At 42.0% G+C, this 26,643-nt stretch overlaps 1 protein-coding gene across 16 annotated transcripts in view; it reads right to left on the bottom strand.

The window, feature by feature from the left end:
* The window catches only part of Macf1 (microtubule actin crosslinking factor 1), a 341,227-nt gene that overhangs the window by 208,110 nt on the left and 106,474 nt on the right, over nt 1–26,643 (bottom strand). The window contains exon 1 of one of the 16 annotated variants that reach the window (XM_085838980.1): nt 16,150–16,474. The exons of the other annotated variants lie outside the window; for them this stretch is intronic. Within the exon in view, the coding sequence (XP_085695106.1) occupies nt 16,150–16,258 (109 nt within the window). The 5' untranslated portion in view covers nt 16,259–16,474. Of the gene's footprint in view, nt 1–16,149; nt 16,475–26,643 lie in introns of those variants that run through there. 16 annotated transcript variants of the gene reach the window in all.

Genomic DNA, 26,643 nt, shown 5'->3' with positions numbered 1-26,643 from the left:
TGGTCCTACCATCTCAAGACTGAGTAAGAATCAGCTTCAAGCCAGTATCTTCTCATCATGACACTCATGCTATTTATTCTCTTTGTAATATGATATTTTCTCTTCCCTCCACTCCAAGTAATAGTTATTCCTTAAAATACAACTTATTTGTTCATTCTCTTACTATCTACCTAATCCAGGGCTGGAGAGATGACTCAGCAGTTTAGAGTACTGACTGCTCTTCCAGAGGTCCTGAGTTCAATTCCCACAATTCCCAGCAACCACATGGTGGCTCACAACCATCTGTAATGGGATCTGATGCCCTATTCTGGTGTGTTTGACGACAGATACAGTGCACTCATATACATAAAATAAGCAAATAAATCTTTAAAAGAAAAACAAAAGACAAAAAACCAATTCCAAGGTCCTTCAAACTCTGGTAGTAAAAATGCCAATAACCGGGGCTGGAAAGGCGGCTCAGTAGTTAAGAGCACTTGTTGCTGCATGGTGACTTATAACCATCCACACCTCCAGTTCTAAGGGAGCTCAACCCTTTTCTGATCTCTTAGGTACCAAGGATCTAAATTGTGCACAAAAATACATGCAGGCAAATGCTCATAAACTTAAAATTAAAAATACAACTTTGGCCGGGCGTGGTGGCGCACGCCTTTAGTCCCAGCACTCGGGAGGCAGAGGCAGGCGGATTTCTGAGTTCGAGGCCAGCCTGGTCTACAAAGTGAGCTCCAGGACAGCCAGAGCTATAAAGAGAAACCCTGTCTCGAAAAGCCAAAAAAAAAAAAAAAAAAAAAATACAACTTTGTTGCATAGTTTCATAAGTGCTATAATCAGTAAGTATAGAATATTGAAAACAAGTATTTCACCCAGTCTCTTAAACTGCTTTCTTTTGCTTGCTCAACTCTCTTTCTTCCATGAAATTTTTATATGACTCCAAAAATAGACCAATGACATAAAATAGGTATAGCAATAATATATTTACTGATAACAAATGATTAAACATTTTTGGCATATATACTTTTCTTAATTTATTAAAGATGAAAGCAGAATTACATACTAACAAGATGGATATGCTTGTTTATTTTCACAGATAGAAATAATTAAATCTTGGCTAAATATCTGATACCACAGAACATACAGCATCTTGACTGTCAGAGTTGAATGATAATTTTACAGTCATCAATGCAGAGAGAACTGGAAAATATATAGTACACAATAGCAGTATGTTTACAGACATTTTAGAAATTACTAGAATATCTGTCCCAATCTCAAGCCAAAATTTATTAAATGATTTTTTTTAAAGAAATTTAAGTCTAAAATTTTCAAATAGCAGTTGGGGCTGGAGTGAATACCAACTACTCTTCCAGAGGATCCCGGTTCAATTCTCAGCACCTACATAGTAGTCACAACTATCTGTAACTCAAAAGGCAAATATTCTAGGGTCAGAAAGATGGCTCAGTGGTTAAAGGAGGTTGCTACCAAGCCTGATGAACTGCGTTTGGTCCTTGGGATCCATGGGTTAGAAAGAAAGAACCAACTCCTAAAAGGTGACCTCTGATCTCCAAGTGTGCTGTGGTATGTGCACAAATAAGTAAAACATTGTTAAGTCATATTCTAGCTTGGAACATTGTCGTATTCCTGAAATCCCAACACACGGGAATTAGAGACTAGAAGATCAAACGTTCAAAGTCATTTTAGACTATATTAGTAGATTCGAGGCCAGCCTGGGCTATAAGATTTTTTTTTTTTTTTTTTTTTTTTTTTTGGTTTTTTTGAGACAGGGTTTCTCTGTGTAGCCCTGGCTGTCCTGGCACTCACTTTGTAGACCAGGCTGGCCTCGAACTCAGAAATCCGCCTGCCTCTGCCTCCCGAGTGCTGGGACTAAAGGCGTGCGCCACCACGCCCGGCTCGTTTTAAAATTTCAAACACATAAACAAAATCAAACATTCTAATACAATACAAAGATATACAAATGTGATACTTACTGAGGAATAGTGGTAGAAAAATAAGAATCTTAACTTTCCATAAGCAATCTATTATGTTTCTATCAGAGCAGAAAATTTGAATGTAAAACACTGTTATTGGTAACCACCTGCTGTGGTTGAGCTTACTGTAGCTTCCTTTTTCACTTCTCTCTTCTACACTGAGCCAATCCCTAGGACAAGTTCGATGGACAAAAACAAGGAACAGAGATGGATAAGCTGCTACCTGAGGTCACACCTAAGTGAACTCACAGTGACAGTTTGTGATGGAGCTGATAGAGTTAAGATGGTTTACCAGACAGCAATGAGACTTAAAACTGATAGGTTGGGGCTACAGAGACTGTGTTCATTCAGAGCACTTGGTGCTCTTATAGAGGGCCTAGACTTGGTCACTAGCACCCCCATGATGGCTCAAAGCCACCTATAACTCCAGTGCCAGGGGATCCAATGCCCTCTCTAACCTCCTTGGGCAACAGGTACACACATGGAGCACATACATACATACAGGCAAAATACTTACACACATAAAATCAATATTTCTTTTTTAGAAATCTGATACATTGTGCCCTTTCACGACAAGCTTGAGCCCACACTATAATCTCATAGGTAAAGGCAAATGACTAGAGATTTTAAATGCACAGGAAACAGGCTGGTGGACTTTGTTGATCTTTGTTCAGTCTCTTCTGTCTTCCTAATTTTCATGGTACTGACTGTGCTTATCATTCATCAACAGAGTTCTGAACTTTTCGCATGCTTGTCTTTCTATCACCAGCTACAACCACTCTTTGAAGCTAGAGACCATACTTTACTTTTTTCCCCTTAAAATGCCTAACATTAAAGCTTTAAATAATAAATAATAAGACCTAAAACAACAAAAATAAAAGCATACATGTTTGGCCAAATACATGATTCTAACTAGTTAAAGCAACAAGAGATAGGTGTAGTGGGCACCCCACATGAGATCAGAACTGAACTGAGTTCTATATAAGAAGCCAATTTTATACACAAACCTCCTCAAACTTTAATAAGAGTTATGCTGGGACATACTCTACTGCCTGCCGCAACGGGAAAGGTAAAGCTAGCAAAATTCTGAACTACACTTTTCCTGGCACCAGACGCATTTGCTGCACTCTAGTAACTGCCACAAAGACCAAGAACAGTCTGAGTCTAACTGCAAAACAACTCACCCTGAAGACACATGTTTTCTGCTGTTTGCTTTTGAGAATTTCTTTTATAAAAATTATACATTTAGGGCTCGTGAGATGGATCAGTGGGTAAGAGCACCCAACTGCTCTTCCAAAGGTCTGGAGTTCAAATCCCAGCAACCACATGGTGGCTCACAACCATCAGTAACGAGATCTGACTCCCTCTTCTGGAGTGTCTGAAGACAGCTACAGTGTACTTACATATAATAAATAAATAAATTAAAAAAAAAGAAAGAAAATGTATTTATAAAAAAATATATATACATTTAGAGCAGGGTGTGGTGTCACACGCCTGTCTGTAACCTTACCATTAAGAAGGTGAGGCAGGGCCGGGCGTGGTGGCGCACGCCTTTAATCCCAGCACTTGGGAGGCAGAGGCAGGTAGATTTCTGAGTTCGAGGCCAGCCTGGTCTACAAAGTGAGTTCCAGGACAGCCAGGGCTACACAGAGAAACCCTGTCTCAAAAAAACCAAAAAAAAAAAAAAGTGAGGCAGGACTATTTTGAGTTCAAGGTTGGCCTGGACTATACAGAAAGACTATCTGAAAAGAGAGCATATACACACAAACACACCAAACTATTTACTTTATTACTATCACAGGTTAGCCACTTCACAGGTAGAAAAGAAAAAAGGACACAGAATTCCTTAACCTAATCAGTATTTTTAAGGAGTGAGATTTTTTTAAAAGGTAGGGTCTCATAGAGCCCTGGCTGGCCATAAACTCCCAATGGCTGCCCCCATCTCCCAAGTGCAGGGAATGCAGGAACCAATCAACATAATCAGCTTATCTCTTAAATTTTCTGTGGTAAAAGACAAGGTCAAGCATTCCTTTACCTTCCACCAAAACACTATATAGTCAGGCTGGCCTTGAGCCGACCATCCTGCTTCAGCGTTGTTGGTGTGCACACACATCTGGTTTCCTTCCCCTTAAAACAATCTGCACCTTTTTTTTTTTTTTTTTTTTTTTTTTTTTTTGAGACAGGGTTTCTCTGTGTAGCCCTGGCTGTCCTGGAACTCACTCTGTAGACCAGGCTGGCCTCAAACTCAGAAATCTTCCTGCCTCTGCCTCCCAAGTGCTGGGATTAAAGACGTGCGCCACCACGTCCGGCTTTAAATCACTTCTTAAACATTTCATTCATGTCATGCTCATCTGAAATTCTGCCTGTCTAGAATTAAATTCTCAAGCTAGGGATATGGCTGAGTGCCTTGTTTGTCACGTGTGAGGCTCCAAGTTCAACCCTCAGCAAGCAAGCACACAGAGAAGGAAAGGAAGAAAGGAAGGGAGGGAAGGAGAGAGAAGAAAGGAGGGAGAGGGAGGGAGGGAAGGAGGAGGCAGGCAGATCTAGTTAACACTCCGATTGTGTGGATATGTGCTGTATAAGTGCAAGTGCCCACAGAGGTCAAAAGAAGAGAGGTGCACCTCCTGAATCCGGAGTTTCAGGCAGTTGTGAGCCACTTAACATGAGTGCCCGAAACAGAACGTAGGTCCTTAACCACTGGGCCATCTCGCCAGGCCCCTAAATGCTTCCCTTCTCCTTGTTCTTAACAGGTTTCCCCCCTCTAAGCCACTCTTGTCAAGTTGCCTGCAGTATTTCTACCAAAACTGATCTTGCTACTGTTTGCCTTAAAATCTTCCAGATGGCTTGAGTTAATAGTCTCAGTTTTGATTTAGTAGCTTCAGAAGTTGGGTATGATGTCTTCATAATCAATCCTAGCATGCAAGAGACTGGAGCCGTAGGACTTTAGCATGTTCAAGGCTGATTAGGGTGACAAAGTAAGACTCAAAAACAAAACAAAAATTAGTAGTTATCACCTACTGAATATCTACTTGCATATGCTTAGCACCCCACACACTCTTTCTGATGTTCAACAGCTCTATAAAGTAGCTACTATGCTGATTTATAGAACAATAAAGCCTAACAACGACAAGCAACATGCTCAAGATCACAAGAGTCACACTTGAACCCAACTCTACATAATGCCATAGCCTGATACTCCCATTCAGGATAGCATTTAACCTTTTTAGCTTAGGATCTAAAACTCCACTAGTGCATGATCTCTGCCTGCTATTCATAATACAATTCATCTGTGTTATATTCTAAATCATAGATCTGTAGCCACTACGCATATTGCCTCCATGGAATTAGTACAAGCCAGCACAATAATGTGCCATGTAATCAAGGAGAAAGGAGTAACATGAAGTGTCATGACAGGGATTCACGAACAACATCTACTATCAAGGATTAGTGATGCTGAGAAGGCTTCAATGAGGGCTACTTAGGATTTTAGGGAAATGGCAACTCTGGAATCTTCAATGCAAATTTAAATTTTTATTTCTTAAAAAAGTCTTATTAGGAGCACACGCCTTTAATCCCAGCACTCAGGAGGCAAAGGCAGGCGGATTTCTGAGTTCGAGGCCAGCCTGGTCTACAAAGTGAGTTCCAGGACAGCCAGGGCTATACAGAGAAACCCTGTCTTGAAAACCAAGAAAAAAAAAAAAAATCAAACTGAAGCAAACTGACTAAGAGCCATAGCTGCGCCCCTAAGAAAGCCCAAGTGCTGTAAATCTGGCTTCCCTTCTCAGGAAAGAGTCACAGGTCTGTGGGTAGAGTTAGGCTCAGTTTAGGGGAGAACTATCTTTAGCTACTAGACAATCTACCCAAAGGAACAAAGAGCATCCAAAGTAATTCTCCCTGCAGTGTCCAGACACAGTCACAAGTACAGTGCCCAGGCATACAGTCACAAGTCTGACTTGTATGAGAGGAACAGTGAGAAGAACAGACTATACTATATGCATTTCACATATTACTACAATTACCAGCTAGTATTTATGAATGTGTAAGGAAGACACTAGGAAGACACTTTAATATCATATACTCCTCGTAACTACTCCATGAACTAGGACCTGCTTTAATCCCCTTAACAATGAGGAAATCAGGGCACAAAAAAAATTAAGCAATTTTCTTAGTCTGTGTAACCATTAAGTGATAGAGCAGCAAGTTCCTGTTTTGATTGTAGCTCCCTTTATTAACTATTAGGCTACAGAGCCGCTAGACCAGTGGTTCTCATCCTGTGGGTCATGACCCCTTTGGGGGTTAATGACCCTTTCAGAGGGGTCACCTAAGCCCATCAGAAAACACAGATATTTACATTATGATTCATAACAGTAGCAAAATTACGGTTATAAAGTATCATGGAAAATTATTTTTATGGTTGGGGTCACCATAACATGAACTGTATTAAAGAGTTGCAGCATTAGGGAAAGCTGAGAAGCACTGCTGGGGGAATGAAGGGCTGGAAGTACAGAGGTTTTCCCTTAGTCAGTGGAGGTTCTGACTTCCTTACACTCCTCTGTTAGTTACTAAAAGGGACCTTTGGGCTCCGAGCTTATCTCTAAGCACTTTCAAACACAGACCACTCTTTTCAGGTCCCAGGAAGGAATTCTCTGGAAGGACAAAAAGCTAAACACCCATGCAATAACTGCCTAATGCTGCCTCTCCTTGTGCCATAAACATGGTACAGTATACACCTCAAAAACCACCTCATCGTCTGGGAGTACGAAACCCGAAGGCAGGAAGGTCAGAATCCTGCCCTGGTTCCTCTCCTCTAGATTTCTTCCCAGAACCCCTCTGGATCAAAACACCAGTAATTTCAATATTAGGAAAATCGAACCAATCTGGATTACATTTTTGTTCTGTTTTAAGAAAACCAAAAGAATAAAATCAAAAGACACACTATCTTATTGACCAGTAAACTCCCCAAATTAATTAGGAGATCTAACCTGGCTGGTGGTGACAGCAGCTGCAGGTGATCTCTGAGTTGGAGGACAGCCTGGTCTACAGATTTGAGTTCTTGGACAGCCAGGGGTATACAAAGAAACCCTGTCTCAAAAAACCAAAAGATGAAGATGATTAAGACTATCTAGAAATTACCATCTAATAACAAAGTCTTTATACAACAAAGGGTATTTTAATATAAAAAATAGGACAATTTCAGAGTAAAGGACAGTTTTAGTTTGGGTTGGGTTGGTTTTATAAGGAAGAGAATTGAGGCCAGGCAGTGGTGGCGCACACCTTTAATTCCAGCACTTGGAGGCAGAGGCTGGTGGATCTCTGAGATCAAGGCCAGCCTGCTCTACAAAGTGAGTTCCAGGACAGCCAGGGCTACACAGAGAAACCCTGTCTCGAAACACCTCCTCCTCCCCCCCCCCCCCCCAAAGAGAGAGAAGTAAAGGATTGCTCTCAGGACAGCACCAGTCTCTACCCCACAGGAAATATCCAAAAAACCTAGACCACTTGGTCAAGGTCATAGAACATTATCTAATGATCTCCACTCCCTAGCCAAGGGACCTAAGCAACAGTTAACAGGCCCCACCCTTGACCTCCAACAGATTCTGTTCCCAAAGCATCCTAAGTGTGTTTCTCTAGCTTAGCTAGAAAGGAAAATATAAAACAACTAGCAATAGGCCCCAAAGAGGAAACTTAGGCTATGACTTCTCCCTCCCCCAGAGGTGAACTCCCTAACCAACCAACTTCTGCTAAAAATACCCCCCGTCTTTCAGCTCTGTGCAGCATGACTAAAAGTGGCTTCCTGACACAGACAGATGCAAGAGCATGAATTCACACTCTATAAAACAGCCCCACACCCAAAGCTTGGGCTCTTAATTGCCCTCATGCCAAAGACATACCCAGGAAGTGGGGGAACCCAAGTCCATTTTACCCCACATTTCAAAAGCCCAAAGGTTGTGTAATGCCTGCAGGGCTTCAAAGGAGATGCATTCCAGTGCGTCCAAGAGCACAAGGCTGTAAGACAAGAAAACCCTTCACATACTAACCCATGCAGCACATGCGGCACACCAGGTGGGCGTTGAACTCATGCTCATCTTGGTAACTGGGCCACATGGCTCCACTGACCCCACCTTAGAAAATCTGGTCCCAGTTAGTGGCCTCTGCACCTTCTGCAGCTGCTCAGAGTGGGCTTAAAGGTGAACAGAGACAGATAGCCAAAGGGCTGCGTGACGGCACACACAGGACAGAAAAGAACAGAGAAGTGACTCCACCCACAACTTCCTACTGACCTCCTTCTTCCCTTGAGGTCAGAGAGGAAGCTCCTCCCCAGATCATTTCCAAAGGCTGGGCCCAGATCTGCAGGTAGAGCCACAACAACTCACTATTTCCAGACCAACATAGCATGAAGAGATGGGAGCTTTGTATGCAAAACTCCAAACAAGATATTAAATAAGCCTAGGGAGAAAGAAGCTGGCCTTTGAATTTACAGAGCAGAAACCTGGTGCACTTAGACAGTAGCAGGTGAGCGACTGAGCTAAATGGCTTACTGCCGAGTCAGGGACAGTTCATTTGTTGCCCAACGACTTGCTCCTTGGGCTTGCCTCTTCTCAGGCAGAAGCACATCTAAAAGGTTAGCCAGCGGAGACAGTTCAGGCAATACAGGCAAGCCCTGACACTGTTCAATGTCAAGGGATTTCTAGGTTCTAAAGGAAGATTCATTCCCCCAACTTACAGTTGCCCAAAACTTCTGACTCCACCTTCTTTATAAAACAGCCCAGCCCAAGCCAGTGGCAACAGCTTAGCAGTCTCCGTCAGCATACAATTTGCTTGCTACTCCATTCCTCCCCTTATCCAGCCAGAAGTGACATCACAAAGCCCGATTCCCTTTCCTATATCCTCTCTCTTTTTCTTCAGTCAGTGCACCTAAGTCAGCCAGGCCAGAAATCCCTCTAGTCATCAGTGGAAGGCAGCTTGCTTGTTTGTCCAACTTGTTTTCCAAGTCCTGACTAATTGTACCAGACACTGGAATGCTGAAAAAACACAATGAATGGCTTTTTCATTCAGATAGCCCAGCCCATCTTTGCCTCTTCATGATTCTGACCCTATCCCTGCAGTGGATGTCAGGAAAGACTCCAATTCTGCCCTCACCTCGCTGAGGCCGACTTCTGATAAGGACCTAATCGCCGCCCTTAGCTCCAGCTCCCTAAATAGAACAACTTCTTTAGGCTAATGCTGCTTTCAATCCTGTTCCAGCAGACAGCCATGGGGGAGGGGTTGGCACCCAGGACAGCGGGGTTACGAAGAGTCTCCCAAAAGACCGCAGGAGGAAAAAGTACACACGGGCTCCCCTACTGGGCCAGACAACTTACACAGTCCTGTTAGCTCCTCAGTCATCTGACAAGTTCCTTCACTCCCACCTACAAACTGCTAATAATCCTGTTATTGCTTATTAATAAAGTGCCTCAGCTAGCTCTATTCCCCCTTGACTAAGCTGTAGGCCACCTTCACAGCCTGTGACAAGAGTACTCAGTGCATGCCCCATCCACACTTCTTAGCCTAGAAGAGGATGAATCCTCCTAGAGGTATCTTGTCTTGGGAAAAGGAACCTGTAAGATATAGGAAAGAGAAGAAAAGGGAATATTCTCAGAGTCATATTTAATAATCTTTTCCTTTACCAATCCAGACTCTCTGAGCTCAAAGGACTATGCTTTATCTTCAAACCCCAGTCTGCAGCAGCTGAAAGCATTCAGTCATTCAAGCTAAACTAAGCTGGAGTCTACTAAAACTAGTAACAGATCATGAATAGGCTGAGCTGTAACTTCATCTAATCACACCAACAATTCTCTAAGAAAAGCATCATTTCCATTTTGGAGATAACATGTGCTATGACATACGATGTTAAAAAGCAAACAAGTTGTTTGCCCACCTCCAAAGTTATGCCATTTATTATACTTGTCTCTGAGAGGAACCAACCCAGAAAAACTAAGGAAGTAGAATATTCCTCAGAAAACAAAGAAATAACAACTGTGACAGATAGATGTGGTAGCACATCTATGATCCCAGCAACCAGGAAGCTGTAGCAGACCAATTGCTTCAAGTTCAAGGCCAGCCTGGGCAACAAAGTGACACCATGTCTCAAACCCTTGCCAACAAAAAGAAACTATGGATCACAGAAAAATTAGAGCAAATCACAAATAATTTTTCAGTCTCTAAAAAAAATCAACATAAATATTACTGGTAACGTCTGAGAAACAAAACTTGCCATCTCCTCACTCCCCTGGCATCCTGAAAGACCTAAAGGCAGGGAAGAGCGAGATAGACTTCTCTTCTAACACATCTTAAGCTGGGGGGGGGGGGGGGTGTTAGGGCAGTCGGCTTAGTCATCAGAAGACTCAAGCTGGTGTGGAGACATGGCCATTCTCATCTTTTCATGCTAAAGGCAGAAAAAGGTGACTTAACTGCTACCAGTAGATTTCACAAAGCCTCATTCAGGGCAAAACTTCCATATGTGATTAGGGATCATGTGAAGATTTACACTTGCTGGCTTTCTTATAACAGTACAGAAAACTGAGCCAATATAATTATTTTCTAAAACACCAAAATGATTCAATATTAAGACTATATAAAAGAGAGCCCTTAAGTCCTCTCTTGTGAGACAATGGCTCATAATCACTAACTTTTTGTATGATACTGTATAGTCTTCTGTTATGTTTGTTTGTTTTTAGAGACAGTTTCTTACTATGTAGTCCTGATGGCCTGTAACTCTCTATGTAGACCAGGCTGGCCTCGAGCTCATAGAGCATCACCTTCCTCTGCCTTCCACCTTTACATGAGCTCTGAGGACCTCTGGGGTCCTCAGGTGTGCATGGCAAGCGCCTTCACTTACTGCGCCATCTTCAGTATTTTAGAAAACTCTTAAGGACTATCACGAGGACACAGAATGAATGGGATGGAATTAATTGGCAGGGGTTCGGGTAGTGGGAGGGGGTGTTCAACAGAACTAGAGAAATAACGGAAGACTCAAGACATCAATACAATTTGAGAATAAGAATATTCTCAGTATGTGAATGTAAGTGTTGACAGTATGTACTAAAATACTTAAAATGTGACTATCTGACAATACTTAAAGTTCTAACTAGTAATTGAGTGTTTACAAACTGTCAGTGCCTTCTTGTACCTTGTGTCACATATGCTAAAGAGATGGTAACTTGAGAATATGGCCCAAAAAAGCTGTCTACTTATGTCCTATAACCAAATTTCACTCCCAGTATTTTTTTCACCACCTTTCAGCTGTACTCCACCCCCAACGCACGCGCACACACACACACACACACACACATACACATCACATTTTCAAAGTAAAATAATAAATTAAATTGTCCCAAGAGTACTAGAATAGCAAAGAATTAAGAAATAACACTGCAATGGAAAAGGGGTGTGCTGAGGGAAGGTAGTAATTAATTGTCGAATATAAGCTAGCCTGATACTTTAAAAAGGGAGGCAGATGATCTCCTCTAGGAAGAATTTGAACTGAGAGGTTTAGGTTGGAGGTACAACTGTCAAATGATGCTAACAACAGTCTATAGTTTCTATGTTCTACAATTACATGTCTTTAAGCAAAGTATGAATGCTGTCTTATTTACTGTTCCACTCCTGTGAGGAAACACCACAACCACAGCAGCTTTTTTTTTTTTTTTTTTTTTTGGTTTTTCGAGACAGGGTTTCTCTGTGTAGCCCTGGCTGTCCTGGAACTCACTTTGTAGACCAGGCTGGCCTCGAACTCAGAAATCCGCCTGCCTCTGCCTCCCGAGTGCTGGGATTAAAGGCGTGCGCCACCACGCCCGGCTTCACAGCAGCTTTTAAAAGCATTTAATGGGGGCCTGCTTAAAGTTTCATCAGGTTAGTCTATTACCATCATAGGGAACATGATGGCAGGCAGGCAGGCAGGCAGAGCTGGAGTGGTAGCTGAAAACTCACATCTGATCTGCAAATTGAAGGCAGAAGGGAGGGAACAAGTCTCTAGTGTGGACTTCTGAAACTTCAAAGCCGCCTGCAGTGACATACTTTCCCAACAAGGCCACACCTCCTAATCCTTCCTAAACACTAACTAACTGGGGACCAATTATTCAAATATATGAGCTTAAGGGGTCCATTCTCAATCAAACCACTACAAATGCCTCAAGACAAATGTAAAACTAAGTAGAACATTGCATCTATTAATAGATATGTACCCTTCCATATACATTAAGCAAAACATCTAAAGGTCTGTCATAGCCGGGCGTGGTGGTGCACGCCTTTAATCCCAGCACTCGGGAGGCAGAGGCAGGCGGATTTCTGAGTTTGAGGCCAGCCTGGTCTACAAAGTGAGTTCCAGGACAGCCAAGGCTACACAGAGAAACCCTGTCTCGAAAAACCAAAAAAAAAAAAAAAAAACAAAAAGGTCTGTCATGGTTTGAAGATGCTTGGCCCAGGGAGTGGCACTATTTGGAGGTGTGTCACTGTGGTGTGGGCTTTAAGACCCTCATCCCAGCTACCTGGAAACCAGTCTTCCACAAGCTGCCTTCAGATAAAGATATAGAACTCTCAATTCTACCTGCACTATGCCTGCCCAGACGCTGCCATGCGCCTGCCTTGATTATAATGGACTGAAAGCCAGCCCCAATTAAATGTTGTCCTTATAAGAGTTGCCTTGAGGGGCTGGTGAGATGGCTCAGTGGGTAAGAGCACCCGACTGCTCTTCTGAAGGTCCAGAGTTCAAATCCCAGCAACCACATGGTGGCTCACAACCATCCGTAACGAGACTTGACTCCCTCTTCTGGAGTGTCTGAAGACAGCTACAGTGTACTTACATATAATCAATAAATAAATCTTAAAAAAAAAAAAAAAAAAAGAGTTGCCTTGATCATGGTGTCTGACAATAGCAGTAAAACCCAAACTAAAACAGGGTTTGTGAGATAAAATACCTACAACAAACAGTGAGGATTTATCAGAACATGGGTCCCAGAACTGCAGTGTGAAAGGAACTTCAAAGACAAGCCAGTCCAGCAATATTCACTTCTGACATAATACATTTTTTGTGGTTCTGGTGTTTTGAAACAGAATCTTACTATGTAGCTCTGGCTGTCACAAAACTCACTATGTAGACCAGGCTGGCCTGAAATTCACACAGAGGCTGGAACTAAAACTTTTTTGTTTATTTGATTTGGGCATAGGGTCTCTATGAGGCCCCGACCACCCAGGAACTCTCTATGAAAACCAGGCTGCACCACCATGCAAGCTTGGCTCATAACACTTTTACCCTGGTGGTGCATGCCTATAATCCCAGAATTTCGGAGGATCACAAGTTCAGAGCATACTTGGACTAGACAATGAGACTCTATCTTTAAAAACTAACAGGAGGTAAGAAAGCATATTGACCTTATTACATAGGACATTTTAAAAAGTAACATAAGTCAATTTATGTGTCCAAATTTACCTTACTTATTTAAAAGCAAAATGATGTCACCAAATAGATTGTTGGGGATTAATTACAGTCATATGGAACTCAACATCTGGCATATTTCTGTTGTGTTGTATTGAAAAGATTCAATTTTTTAAAACTGATGCATATAAATAAACATAAGCAAACATGAGGCCCAAGAGATGGGTCGGTGGTTAAGGACACTTATTGCTACTGCAAAGGGCCAGCACCCACATAGTGGCTCATAACATTTATACTCCAGTTTCAGAAGATCCCATGCTCTCTTCTGACCTTCAGGAGTGCCAAGCATGCACCTGTTGTACATACATATAGGCAGGCAATACACACAGACAAATAAATAAAATGGCAATAGACATTATCACCATTTATCTGAAATAAACCAAAATATAATCTTCAAAGGGTTGAATACATTTCAAAACTGAACAGCTTCAGTAGCTAAAATTATGACCATTATTTATACTATGTAAAAATGACTACAAAAGAGATACAAGACCAAACCCTTCCATATACACTGTAACCAGTTTACATCACTATACAATGTGTCACCCATGCAATCATGGATTAAACATCTGACCCATGCAACTCGCATTTGTCTGGAATTTATTAGGAATAGGACTTTACATTCCATATGTTGTAATTAAATAACAAAAATAGACCAGGTAAAAAAGTCAATATTCCATAAGATGTGTGGCACATGCCTACAATCCAGCACTTAGAGGAGGCTGAAGCAGGAGGGTTTTAAATTTTCAGCCAGAGACAGAGATAGAAAATGAGAATTTTTATATTTTCATTATGTATATTTTTATGAGCAATACAAATATGCAGAAATAGTGAAGAAATTTTATTCCGGTTACCTCCATTTGGTAAGCAATAATTAGAATATACACATTATTTTCAAAACACATCTCAACAGACAAAATGCACATTGAAATTGAAATGCTAATAAGATGGGTCCAGAATCCTCTACGTGTGTGCGTGGATGGCTTAGTAGCCACTGTTTCCAGCTAACAGCCATCATCATCTCATTCTAAGGATAAATCCACTGCAGTGCATTCTCAGTCCAGGCATTAGTATCAAAGCCACTTCACTTAATGGAAGGCTTACAAAGCATTTATATTCTTTTAATTTCAATGTATTTCATTGTTGTTTGTAAAGGTAATATTTTAAAACATAAAAAAGCACTTAAAAGGGAGTCAATGGCTCTTAAATCCCATAAAACATTCTATACTGAAGATAAACTTTAAAGCCATTAACCAATCTCATTCCTACAATGCACTAGAAAGGAAAACTGCAGACTCTATCTAAACGTCATCTTCATTTCATAAATGACAAATCATAGATTCAAACACTGCCTGCCCTTTTCATTCTGTTTTTTAGTGTTTTTCAGACTGAACCCAGGGGCTTATACTAGGCTAAGCCTGCATCTGTGGTTATTTTGAGACAAAGGCTCACTACATAGGCTCCCTCAAGATCTCCCAGCTTTAGCTTTCTTAGCTCTAGTACTGCAGATGCATGTCACTGGCCCAGCCACCCATTTCATTCTAATACAAGCTCAAATACAAGCATGTCACTTTGGGGTGCCCCTTAAACATAGCACCATACAAGCACACATAATTGTAAATGTCTGCCTCTGTTTCTGCTGATAGAGCCACACAGTGAACCTGAATACTTAGCCAACAGCTTTTCTGGGACTTAACCAGAAAAGGACACTGGGGAATCAACAGGGTCTAATTCTAATTCTGTCAAGCATTGATGAACTTTTCATAGAAATATAAGTAACAGGTCATCAAGCCCTGTCTTAGCTTAAAGAGACCAGTAACAAGTACCTAAGTAGTCTAGAAGAAGGTCATCAGTGACAACATTAAAAGCCTGAGACCCAAGGGTGCACTCCAGACAAGCACACCCACAGCCCTCACACAGCCACTTAGAGCCAGGTGTACTGGGGCAGTCAGAAAGCATGGAGGACAGCATAATGAACAGAGGGATCTCCAAAGCTCCAGTGCACGATGATCAGAGTCTGATTTCCTGGGGACAAAACAACCACTTCCAACTTCCACAACCAACTTCCTAACACGTGTGACTTAGGTATAGCCCCAGGAAGGAGCAGCAACCACTGCATCGGAGAGCAACACTGAGTGTGCCTCAGAAAGGAGGCCACACAACCCTTCCCTTGTAATCACCCTCCTCTTTTGCCTACACCCATCCCACACTTCAGAAGAAGGCAACGGATTCCAAAACTCCATTTGGTGATTGAGAAAGCAAAGGAAGGAAGGCCTTAATCCTCTGAGGCAGGACGCTAGAGCAATGGGCACTTCCCTTCAACAGCAAAACCAGTCATCATCTCATCTACCCAGGCCCTCAGCCAGTGTCACAAGAACAGGAAGGAGTCTGACTGGTGCGCGCTCTCTCTCTCTCTCTCGCTCTCTCTCTCTCCCTCCCTCTCCCTCTCCCTCTCCCTCCCTCTATCCCCCTCTCCTCTCCCTCTCTCTCTCTCTCCTTTTCTCCCTCTCTCCCTCTCCTCCCTCTCTCTCCCCTCTCCCTCCCCTCTCCCTGTGTCTCTCCCCTCCATCCCCTGACAGCACAACAGCTGAAGGGTGCACTGGCCCTTTAAAGCAAACAATCAAGTGGGAAGATCTCCCCGCTTTACCCCACCCTAAGAGCCCCACAGAAGATTCAAGAAGGGAGGCACCACTTAGTTACCTGCTCTGTCTCTGGCACAGCTCTTCCAGTACAGAATACCAGCAATTCCAAGAATGTGAGTCAAAATAAAGAGGGTTGGCGGCAAATAAGATGAATCCAAAAGAGGCATTTCCAGGCCTGTCCTTTCTCCTCCTTTAGTGAGCCTCACACAGGCACACAGGCGGAGCCCAGGGCTGCCTCGGGATGCCTTTCTCCTGAGCTTATGCTGCCCCTTACTATCAGCTCAGCGGCAGAGGCAGATGCCCAGGCTTAATGTGGTCAGAAACTTCCTGGCAGCTTCTCCCATCTCGACTCTGCGCTTTTTGCAGCAAACTACTGGGACTAAAACTACAGTGTGTCTCAGACAAAGCCCAGAAAACAACTGGTTGTCGGGGGAGGGGGAAGGGAAGGAGGAAGAAGAGTGAGAAGGAGGCCAAAGTCAGTGTAGAGCTGACTCAAACCTCTATCTTTGGCATCCTCCGGTCAGCTTAAACAAACCTCAGACCTTTCTACAAGAGGGGAGGGTGTCAGAGGACCAGAGGACGTCACACTCTGAACTTTCCATTCTCTGACTGATTGGAATGCCAGACTTCAGGATGTAGCCAGAAGAAAAGAGTCACAGAAGCACTGGAGAAACTCTAGCAGGGAGGAGGCAAAGTATACAAGAGCCTTGGCACAGCCAGAGCGCAACCTTCCACAGCTGCAACTAGAGGAGAGTCCACAGACCCCAGCTCACAGAGCGGAGGGAGCACTGCGTATCAGGGGAGCAAGCGGCTCTACAAGTACAGCCTGGCACTTTTTAGGGGTTAAGGAGAAAAAAACCAAAAAACTAAAACCTTCCATCAGCAGGGTCAGAGGTATGGGATGGACATCAAGAACTAAAAGATAGCAGAAAACCAAATCTTCCACAAATCCAGGGCCTGCTTATAGACCTGACGTGGGTACTGTACCAGCTACAGAATCCTTACCACTACTGAAAGCCAGATTGGCTCAAATGAAAAACGCAATTATTCCAAGTTCTGGCAAGGACTGGGGAGGGATAAACTACAAGAACCACTTCAGAAAAGAGTTAGTCAAATGCTTATGAAGTTAACCATACAAATACAAGCAAACTTGCTGAGAACAATCACACAAAATGAAAAGAAAGACCCACACAGAGACCTGTATATGAATGTTAAATTACCAACACTATACAAAATAATAACTCAAATTTATTAAGTGGTGAACTTTTAATTAAAGTGTAGTGTGTCCATACACAGAACCACTGCTCTGCAATAAAAAGAAAGTTAGGGATACATTCAAGTATTGTATGTCTACATGTGAGAGAAATCAAACACAAAAGGCAATAGGCAAAATACAATAGGAAAACAATAGAAATAAAAGCAAAAGAGATGGGGCGCACTACAAGAGCTGGCTCAAGAAAGCTGTGGGGTTCTGGAAGTGTTCTATGTATCATAATGTTCTCTCATCTGTCCAAATACAGTAAACTGTACATCAGAAAGTGTGAGCTGTGTGGCACACACAAACCTAATAAAATACGTTTAAAAGCTAGCATGGAGTTTACACAATCTAAATTAAATGAGCCACCACTACCTCTCTCAAAAAGTTATTTTATGAAGTGCTCCCAACAGCTGAGAGTAGTACACCACTTGTCCTGGGCAGCACTTGCCACTCTCCACTCAGGAAAGGTTACAGTCATGGACCCACTTCCACTAGTGCACCGAGAGTTTCATGAATATTTAAAAATGCAAATTAGTCAAGTGTAATGGTACACACTGGCAATCTCAGGGTACATAACACTAAGGCAGGAGACTCAGGAGTTTGCTGTTAGCCTGGACTATAGAATGAGATCCCATTTATTGAAAGGGGGAGAAGAGGGCTGCTTTACACATCTGTTGCCCTACTATTTTCCTAGTAAAATGGAAAGACTTTAATCTATTGCCCAAAATGATATTTAATGGGCTTTGATGGAAAAACAAATACAATAAGAGCTTTTAAATTCAACATCATCCATAAATGCATGTTCCTCTGTATTTCTCCACCTGGTATGGTGCTTCATTCCTGTAAGAATGAGTGTGGGAGGGGGAGGGGAACTATAGGAGAGCTGGAGAGATGGCTCAGTGGTTATGAGGGTGTACTGTTCTCAAGTTTGGTTCCCAATATCCCTATCAGGTGGTTCAAAAACACCTAGAACTCTAGGTCCAAAGGAATCAGATAGCTTCCATGGATACTATACGCATACGTATGTGTCATACATTTATACACATGAATAAATAATAAAATATTTTTTAAAAAATTTAATGTGCATTGGTGTTCTGCTTCCATGTATGTCTGTGTGAGGGTATGAGATCCCCTGGAACAGGAATTATAGACAGTTGTGAACTGTCCATGTGGATGTTGGAAACTGAACCTGGGTGCAGTGGTGGCACACGCCTTTAATCCCAGCATTTGGGAGGCAGAGGCAGGTGGATTTTCTGAGTTCAAGGACAGCCTGGTCTACAGAGAGTTCCAGGACAGCCAGGGCTACACAGAGAAACCCTGTCTCGAAAAACAAAATTAAATAAATAAATAAAAATAGAGTAAACACAGGGAGGGAAAAGCTCAATCTCAAGGTCTAAGCCTTGGAAACCCTCCAGCATGAGATGTGGGAGAAGAAAACCAGGGAACATTGTTGAGAGAGAGAGAGAGAGAGAGAGAGAGAGAGAGAGAGAGAGAGAGAGAGAGAAGAAGAAGGAGGAGGAGGAGGAGGAGGAGGAGGAGGAGGAGGAGGAGGAGGAGGAGGAGGAGGAGGACGGGAGTGAGGGAGGGGAGGGGAGGGGAGGGGAAGAGAACCAAGAGGGCAAGCTGTCCTGAGAGAAGGTAAGGGAAGTGTTGTAGAAAGTAGCACTTAGCATGTCAACAGTGTTTATGTGAGGTGAGGACTGAGAACTGACTCAAGTCAGTGGAGGTCACTAAGTTCTTTACCAAGGGTAGTGTTGCTGTGGTGGTGGAATACCTGATCAGAATAAATCAAGAACAAAGGGAAAGAGAAGAAATCAATGACATGTGAATGATCCTTTTCAGGAATCCTGCAGTAAGAGGGACCAGGTACCAAAAGCCAGTTCTGCTTAGCATATGAAATGCAATGAAATGTAACATAACAGTGCTTGTTAAAGGAGTAAACAGTGAAGAATAAAAATCAATGGCACAGTTCAGTGAAACATTTTTTATATAAAACAGAACAGTTCAGTCATTCAATTAAAAAATAAGGATTCCCTTGTGAAATAGTGCTTCATTCACTCAATTAAACAAACAAACAAACAAACAAACAAATAAAACAAAACACAACACCCAGCCTTCTGAAAGATGCCCTAGGTACAAAGGTAACTGTGGCTCTCCACATGGAGAAGCAAGCAGAGAAGCTGCGTCTGGGCTATAATGTTCAAAGATGAAATTACCTGGAAGAAAATATAACAATTTTTATGCAACTACTATAAGCAACTTCAAGACCAGGTATGGCGGCACACACCTTTAATCCCAGCACAGGCAAGCAGATCTCTGTAAGTCCAAAAGTAACCTGGTCAATATAGTAGAGTGTCAGGCCAGCCAGGGATAAAAGGAGACTCTATCTCAAAACAATAACAACAAAAATACCCTCATATGTTATTCATTTAATCTGTATAAATATCCCTGAAAGGATATGATTATCCTTAGATACATCACTTTTCTATATACCCCAGATAGAAATCCTTATCTGCAGTCTTTTCAAGTGCGCGTGTGTGTGTGTGTGTGTGTGTGTGTGTGTGTGTGTATGTGTGTATTTGTGAAGGCAAAAAAAATGAGAAGGGAGCTGTCTTGGTGAAAATACAATCGATGTTTCACTTGGTGAAACAGAGATCTGTGTTCTGTCACTTACAGGAAGTGGTTAGTGGCTGGCAGAAGGGAGAGGCTGTTTTCTTTTTAGAGATCACTTATTATACACAGAACAGGCTACTTAAAGTCACACACATTTACACGCAGACTATTCCTTGCTAGCAGCAAATGGACACAAGCCTAAACCACCAAAGCTACCTCACAGAAGAAAGATTAGAACTCTGTTCACACTGCAGATCTGCTTCTTTCTAATTACTTCACTCACAGGATTGAAGACAGTCTCCCCCAGCCATTACCACAAGAAATCTCAGCACTACTCAGTACCCCAGAATCTCTTTCATGTATGCCAACAGGCTCAAAGCAAGCCAGTAAGAAGCTATGCTCTGTATTTTACATGGTCTCAAAGCATCCAATGGCAGCAAACAAAGACTAAAGTTTTAAGACCTAAACTAAAAGATCAAATTCACACCCACACATCTATACCCAAATATATTTGCAACCATAAATTTAGAAGAAGGGAAAGCATATTATAGATGGGATGTGAAGTCTTAAGTTGCTGAAACTGTCAGGATCCAGACATCAAAGCTTGTCCCTGAAACTCTCTTGCCCTACATTCTCCCATGAGTACTTAGCATCTGTCAAAAGGCAGAGGATGTGATCTTCATGTAAGTGAATTATGAGACATCCAAGACTGCTTCTGTGATACTGAGACAATGATAAACATGCAAAGTCCTAGACTGTCTATGAATATTCCACATACTCAAGTGTTCACTGAATGTAAGTACATTTTTTCCTGTTTCTTATCAGCAAACCTGAGGCATTATCATTATCATAGTCAAATGGGCATATGTTCCCATCTAGAATATCATCTATAAAACATATTGTGCCTCTGAGCCATGTATTCAACTTAAGGAAACCTCCATTTCCTTATTTGTAAATGTTGATAACAGAACATGCCTTCTAAAGTTATATGAAGAAGTAAATGATTTAATGCACTTCAATAAATGCTTAATACGGGGGCTGGTGAGATGGCTCAGCAGGTAAGAACACCTGACTGCTCTTCAGAAGGTCCTGAGTTCAAATCCCAGCAACCACATGGTGGCTCACAACCATCCGTAACAAGATCTGACTCCCTCTTCTGGTGTATCTGAAGACAGCTACAGTGTACTTACATATAATAAATAAATAAATCTTTAAAAATAGATAGATAGATAGATAGATAGATAGATAGATAGATAGATAGATAGATAGATAAATGCTTAATGCATACCCATTAGTGGCTACTGTTGTCATAATTCAGACTGTGTGACACCTTGGCAAACTGGTTGCTGATCTCATCACTTTGATAACCTAACCTAATCTAATCTATCTAATTTATCTAATTCCTGTCTCTCACCCACCAATCCTGCCCTTATTCACTATAAGATTAATCTCTTTGGTACACAAAAAATGACTAGTACATTTTAAATGTTCCATGTATCCTTATTTGTAATTTTTAAAGGATTTATTTACTTTGATTTTATGTGTTTTGAGTGTTTTATTTTTGTATGCAGTGCCTGTGGAAGCCAGAAAGGGGCACTGGATCCCCTGTAATGAGATTACAAAAAAGGTGTCAGTTGCCATATGTGTACTGACTCAAGTCCTTTGCATGAGCAGTCAGCACTTTTAACCACTGCACATGAAACTTGATTTTTTTTTTAAGATTTAATGTATATGAGAGCCCTGTCTGCATGAATGCCTGTAGGCAAAAAGAGGGCATTCCATTATACATGATAGTAAGACACCATGTGTTTGCTGAGAACTGGACTCAGGACCTCTTTCTATTAGCCATCTTAAAGCCAGCACTTCTCCCCAGTTTTCCCTGACCCTCCTTTCTTATTTTACTATACTGTATCTGTCTCATGACGGTTAGTACTTTATAATACAGTTGAATACATGTTTTAATCCCTCACTAGATTATTTTTAAAGTTTTTTTTTTAATGTGTATGAACGTTTTTCTGAATGCATATATGTATACCACATGTTCAGGGCCCAAGGAAGCCAGAAGAGGGTATCAGATAGATCCCCTGGATCTACAGCAACAGATGATTTTGAGTCCCCTGTAAGAACAGCAAGTCCTACTAACCTAGATAAATGCCTACATGTTTTTCATAAAATCTCAATATAACAGTATTTTTGGAGTAAGCAAATAGATATTGGCTATAAGGGTCTAAAAATATTATAATAAGTGGGCATAGATAGCTCGGTGGCAAAACTTACCTAGCATGCTCAAATCCCTGAGCTTGACTTAGTACCATGATGGGAGGAAGGGAGGAAGGGAGGAAGGGAGGAAGGGAGGGAGGGAGGGAGGGAGAGAAGGAGAGGAGGGAGAGCAGGAGGGGAGGAAGGGAAGGAGGGAGGGAGGGGCCAAGGAAGGGAGGAAATAAGGAGGCACAAAAGCAAAACTGGGTCCAACAAATTGTGATGCATTTCCAAACCATAGAGCAGAGAACAAGTGACTAGCAAACCATTCACCTTGGCGCTGGGATAACTCACACTGTCCTAGGTAGGCTAATCCCGCAGATAATACACATGAAGAAAGGAGTCAAGCTATCTTTATTGACGAACTTCCAAATCTACCTGAGAATTTAAAAAGAAAAATAAATACATGTGCAAAAGTTTCTTTTTCTTGGAACTATAAAGAACCCAGGCACATTTATCCCAGGCAGAAGCAGGTAGATTTCTGTGAGTTCAAGGACAGCCAGCACTACATAAACAGACTTGTCTTGAGGAAGGAAGGAAGGAAGGAAGGAAGGAAGGAAGGAAGGAAGGAAGGAAGGAGCAAGCTACTTCTGGGATTCCTACAGACATGAATTAGACCTGGCATCCAAGTTCTTGTCACTCTGCCCCGCTCAGGCACTGAGGCTCTTAAGAAGGCAAAGAAGTAAGCAGTGGTGGGCACGCCTTTAGTCCCAGCACTCGGGAGGCAGAGGCAGGAGAATTACTGAGTTTGAGGCCAGCCTGGTCTACAGGGAGTTCTAGGACAGACAGGGCTACACAGAGAAACCCAAACATCATCCATATCTCTCTCTCTCTCTCTCTCTCTCTCTCTCTCTCTCTCTCTCTGTCTCTCTGTCTCTCTGTCTCTCTTTCTCTCTCTACCAAGGCTTTACATTTAATAAGATATGTTGGGTGGTGGTGGCACACGCCTTTAATCCCAGAACTTGGTAGGCAGAGGCAGGAGAATTACTGAGTTTGAGGCCAGCCTGGTCTACAGAGTGAGTTCCAGGACAGCCAGGGCTACACAGAGAAACCCTGTCTCAAAACACCAAAAAATAAAAATAAATAAATAAATTAATTAATTAATTAATTATGCTGTTAACCAAATCTATATTCAAATTCTGGCTTCATACTGGGTGAGGTGGTACATAATCAGGAGCTGTGAAGGGGATCCAGAATTCAAAGAGCTTAACTACACACTGAGTTAGTTAGAGGGCAATGATAAAACACTAATTTTTAGCATACATTGCATAAATTATTGAAATGCATTAAATAAAAAACTCACTAATATTAACTACTATCATAAAAACATAAGAGCTCTTAAGGACTAACAGTCATCAAGCATTCAGTGACTAATGCTAGGAAAAAATGGCAAGATAAACTACATATTTAACAGCTTCAAGCTACCATCTCAATAAATCAAACTATGTTTCCATGGTAGTAGTGGTCAGTAGCCACAGGACCAAATTTTAAGTAATGTCCCTAGGGAATTTTGACCATTTCTCTCAGCAAAATAATACGTTCTAGCTATTTTTTCCTCAGGAACTCTGGTAGTCTACATCATAAACACGGAGAAAAGAAGATACAAGGAAAAGAAGCCTTACCTATGTCAAATGACCTCAAATCTTGCCATAAATTGCCTTCCCCTCCCCCAAACATTCTCATTCCCTTGAATACCCATTAACGGGGAGTCTGCATCTAACTCCTACCCAGACTAAATGCATTTTTAAAAGTTCTTTCCCAAACAAAATGCCAAGTGGAAATTATCTTCAGTGTGCACTAGCTAAGAACAGGTGATGAACCAGAGAAGAGGAAGAGGAGCAAGAGAGGATGAAGAAAGAAGAAAAGAAAACTGGGAAAAAAGGGTGGGCAGTGGTGGCACACACCTTTAATTCCAGCACTTTGGGAGGCAAAGGCAGGCAAATCTCTGGTCTACAGAGTGAATGCTAAGAAAGTCAGGGCTACACAGAGAAACCTTGTTTTAAAAACTAAACAATCAGAACAGAACAGATGAGGAACTTTAGTTTTTCCAAGACACCATAAATACAAGAAGTCAATAAGTTACCTGGAAGATTTTGCCTGCAGAAGGCAGGCATGCAAAGTCTCAGAAAAAGGGCCAGCTCAGAATCTTTGCACACAACAGCTAATATGGGGTCTTAACAGTTTTCTAGACGCTAGCAGTAACACTAAATAACAGGAAGAATTTCCCAATGAAAACAGAGGTAGATCAAGACCTAAATCTAAGCCAGGCATGATGTTACACACCTTTAATCCCAATAGACAGAGGCCAGCCTGGTCTATACAATGAGTTCCAGGCCATCCAGGGCTAGACAGTGAGACCCTCTCTCCAAACACCAAAAATACCAAATACACCACATTTGAACTATTTTAGTCTTTGAGAGTCTACCACTGGGTTCTGCTTCTTTTTTCTTCTTTCTTTTTTTTTTTAAAAAAGATTTATTTATTTATTTAATGTAAGTACAGTGTAGCTGTCTTCAGACACTCCAAAAGAGGGCGTCAGATCTCATTACGGATGGTTATGAGCCACCATGTTGTTGCTGGGAATTGAACTCAGGACCTCTGGAAGAGCAGTCAGTGCTCTTAACTACTGAGCCATCTCCCCAGCCCCCTGGGTTCTGCTTCTAGTTAATAAAACTTTTGCCCTGCTGGGCGTGGTGGCGCACGCCTTTAATCCCAGTACTCGGGAGGCAGAGGCAGGCGGATTTCTGAGTTCGAGGCCAGCCTGGTCTACAGAGTGAGTTCCAGGACAGCCAGGGCTACATAGAGAAACCCTGTCTCGAAAAACCAAAAAAAAAAAAAAAAAACCTTTGGCCCTAATGACCCCTGACCAGAGTTCAAGGATCAAAACCAAACATACCAATAGGCACTCCCCCATCAGTACACCTCATAATTATGAGACTCTGGGCGAAACTACTTACTATTTATGTATTTTCGACTCATAATAGAAAGGGAGAGAATAAAAGGGAGGGAGAAGGGGGTTGAGAGAGAGAGAAGGAGAGAGGGAGGAGGGAGGGAGATTCTCAGAGTAGCTACCCAGATTAAATAAGGTGTAGTGACAATTTTGGAATTTGGTTTCAAAACACAGAAATATAAGAGTGTGCTTTCGTTTTAATCCCAGGTGTCAGGAGGGCACTGCTTCGGACTGACTGCAGGAGCTGACTATAATTTGCCTCATGCTCTAGCAGAGGCATGGTTTTGCCACCGGCAGATAGTTTCTGTGATTGTGTGATATTTGGAATTCTGGGAACTTTTCAGAGGGTATATAAATGCTAGAGCCCCAATAGGTGAAGGTGGTGGTAGTTCAGGTGGGGCCAGGGGGCGGGGGAGATAACGTTGGTTATGGTTTGTTAGTAATCATGCTCAAAGAAACAAACAAAAGGGAATAAATTATAGTTTCCTAATTCCTCTCTCCCCTCTATCCTTTTTTTCTCTCCTGTCTAGTGTTAAGGGATGACACTGGGAGGATAAAGAGTAGAAAAAGAAGAAACCACAAAGTAGCAAAGACCAGCTTATAAAAATGGCTTCAGTTGTAAAATACCTGGATACCTATAGGATTGGTTTCATTTTTGATGTTGTTGTTGCTTTTGTTTTTGTTTTTGGAGACAGTGTTTCTCTGTGTAGCCCTGGCTGTCCTGGAACTCTGTAGAGCTGACTGGACTCAAACTCACAGAGGTCTTCTGCCTTTCCCTAGAATTTAAGGTGAAGTGCTAGGATTAAAGGCATGCACCACTATGGGCTCCTTCATTTCTTAAAAACAGCTACTTCTCAAAGCAAGGCAAGGTAGCATGCCTTTATTGTAAGCACTTAGCAGGTAAAATGAGGAAAATAAAGAGTTCAAGGCCAGCCTCAGCTACTTAGTACCAGGGAAGCCAGAGCGACCTCAAACAAACAAAATAACAACAAAATTGAAATTAAACAGAAGCAATTTTACCATAGCTTTGGTTTCATTCTTTATCAAGAATCTAGCTAGGCATGGTTAGTACATGCCTGTAACCCCAGCACCTGGGAGGCAAAAAAATAGGAGGCTCACTTGTGTTCTGGAGTTTGAAGCCAGCTTGAGCAACAAAGCAGAAATTTCATCTTAAAACAAAACATCTAGCATCTGGAATAAATATTCTTCAAACACTCACTAAATCTGCAGAGCTCTTAATATAAGTCCCCATCCTTTGCTAATGCTCTACTGTGCGTGTGTAACATGTATGTTATGCCTGTGCTGATGCACTTGAGATAATGACCAATATATAAAGATACCTACCTACAAGGACAAGGCTTAGTGAGTCTCAGCTGGAGTCTAAACTCTCAGTGACCCCTACTGGACAAACACAGACACAGAAAAGTTGTATAGCTAGGACAAAGATACCCTGTGTTGCATTTATTCTAGTA

Source organism: Mus caroli, unplaced genomic scaffold, assembly GCF_978045245.1.
Source record: "Mus caroli unplaced genomic scaffold, Mus_caroli_1 scaffold_6, whole genome shotgun sequence".
Lineage (NCBI taxonomy): Eukaryota > Metazoa > Chordata > Mammalia > Rodentia > Muridae > Mus > Mus caroli.
This window is presented reverse-complemented; position numbering and strand designations above follow the sequence as displayed.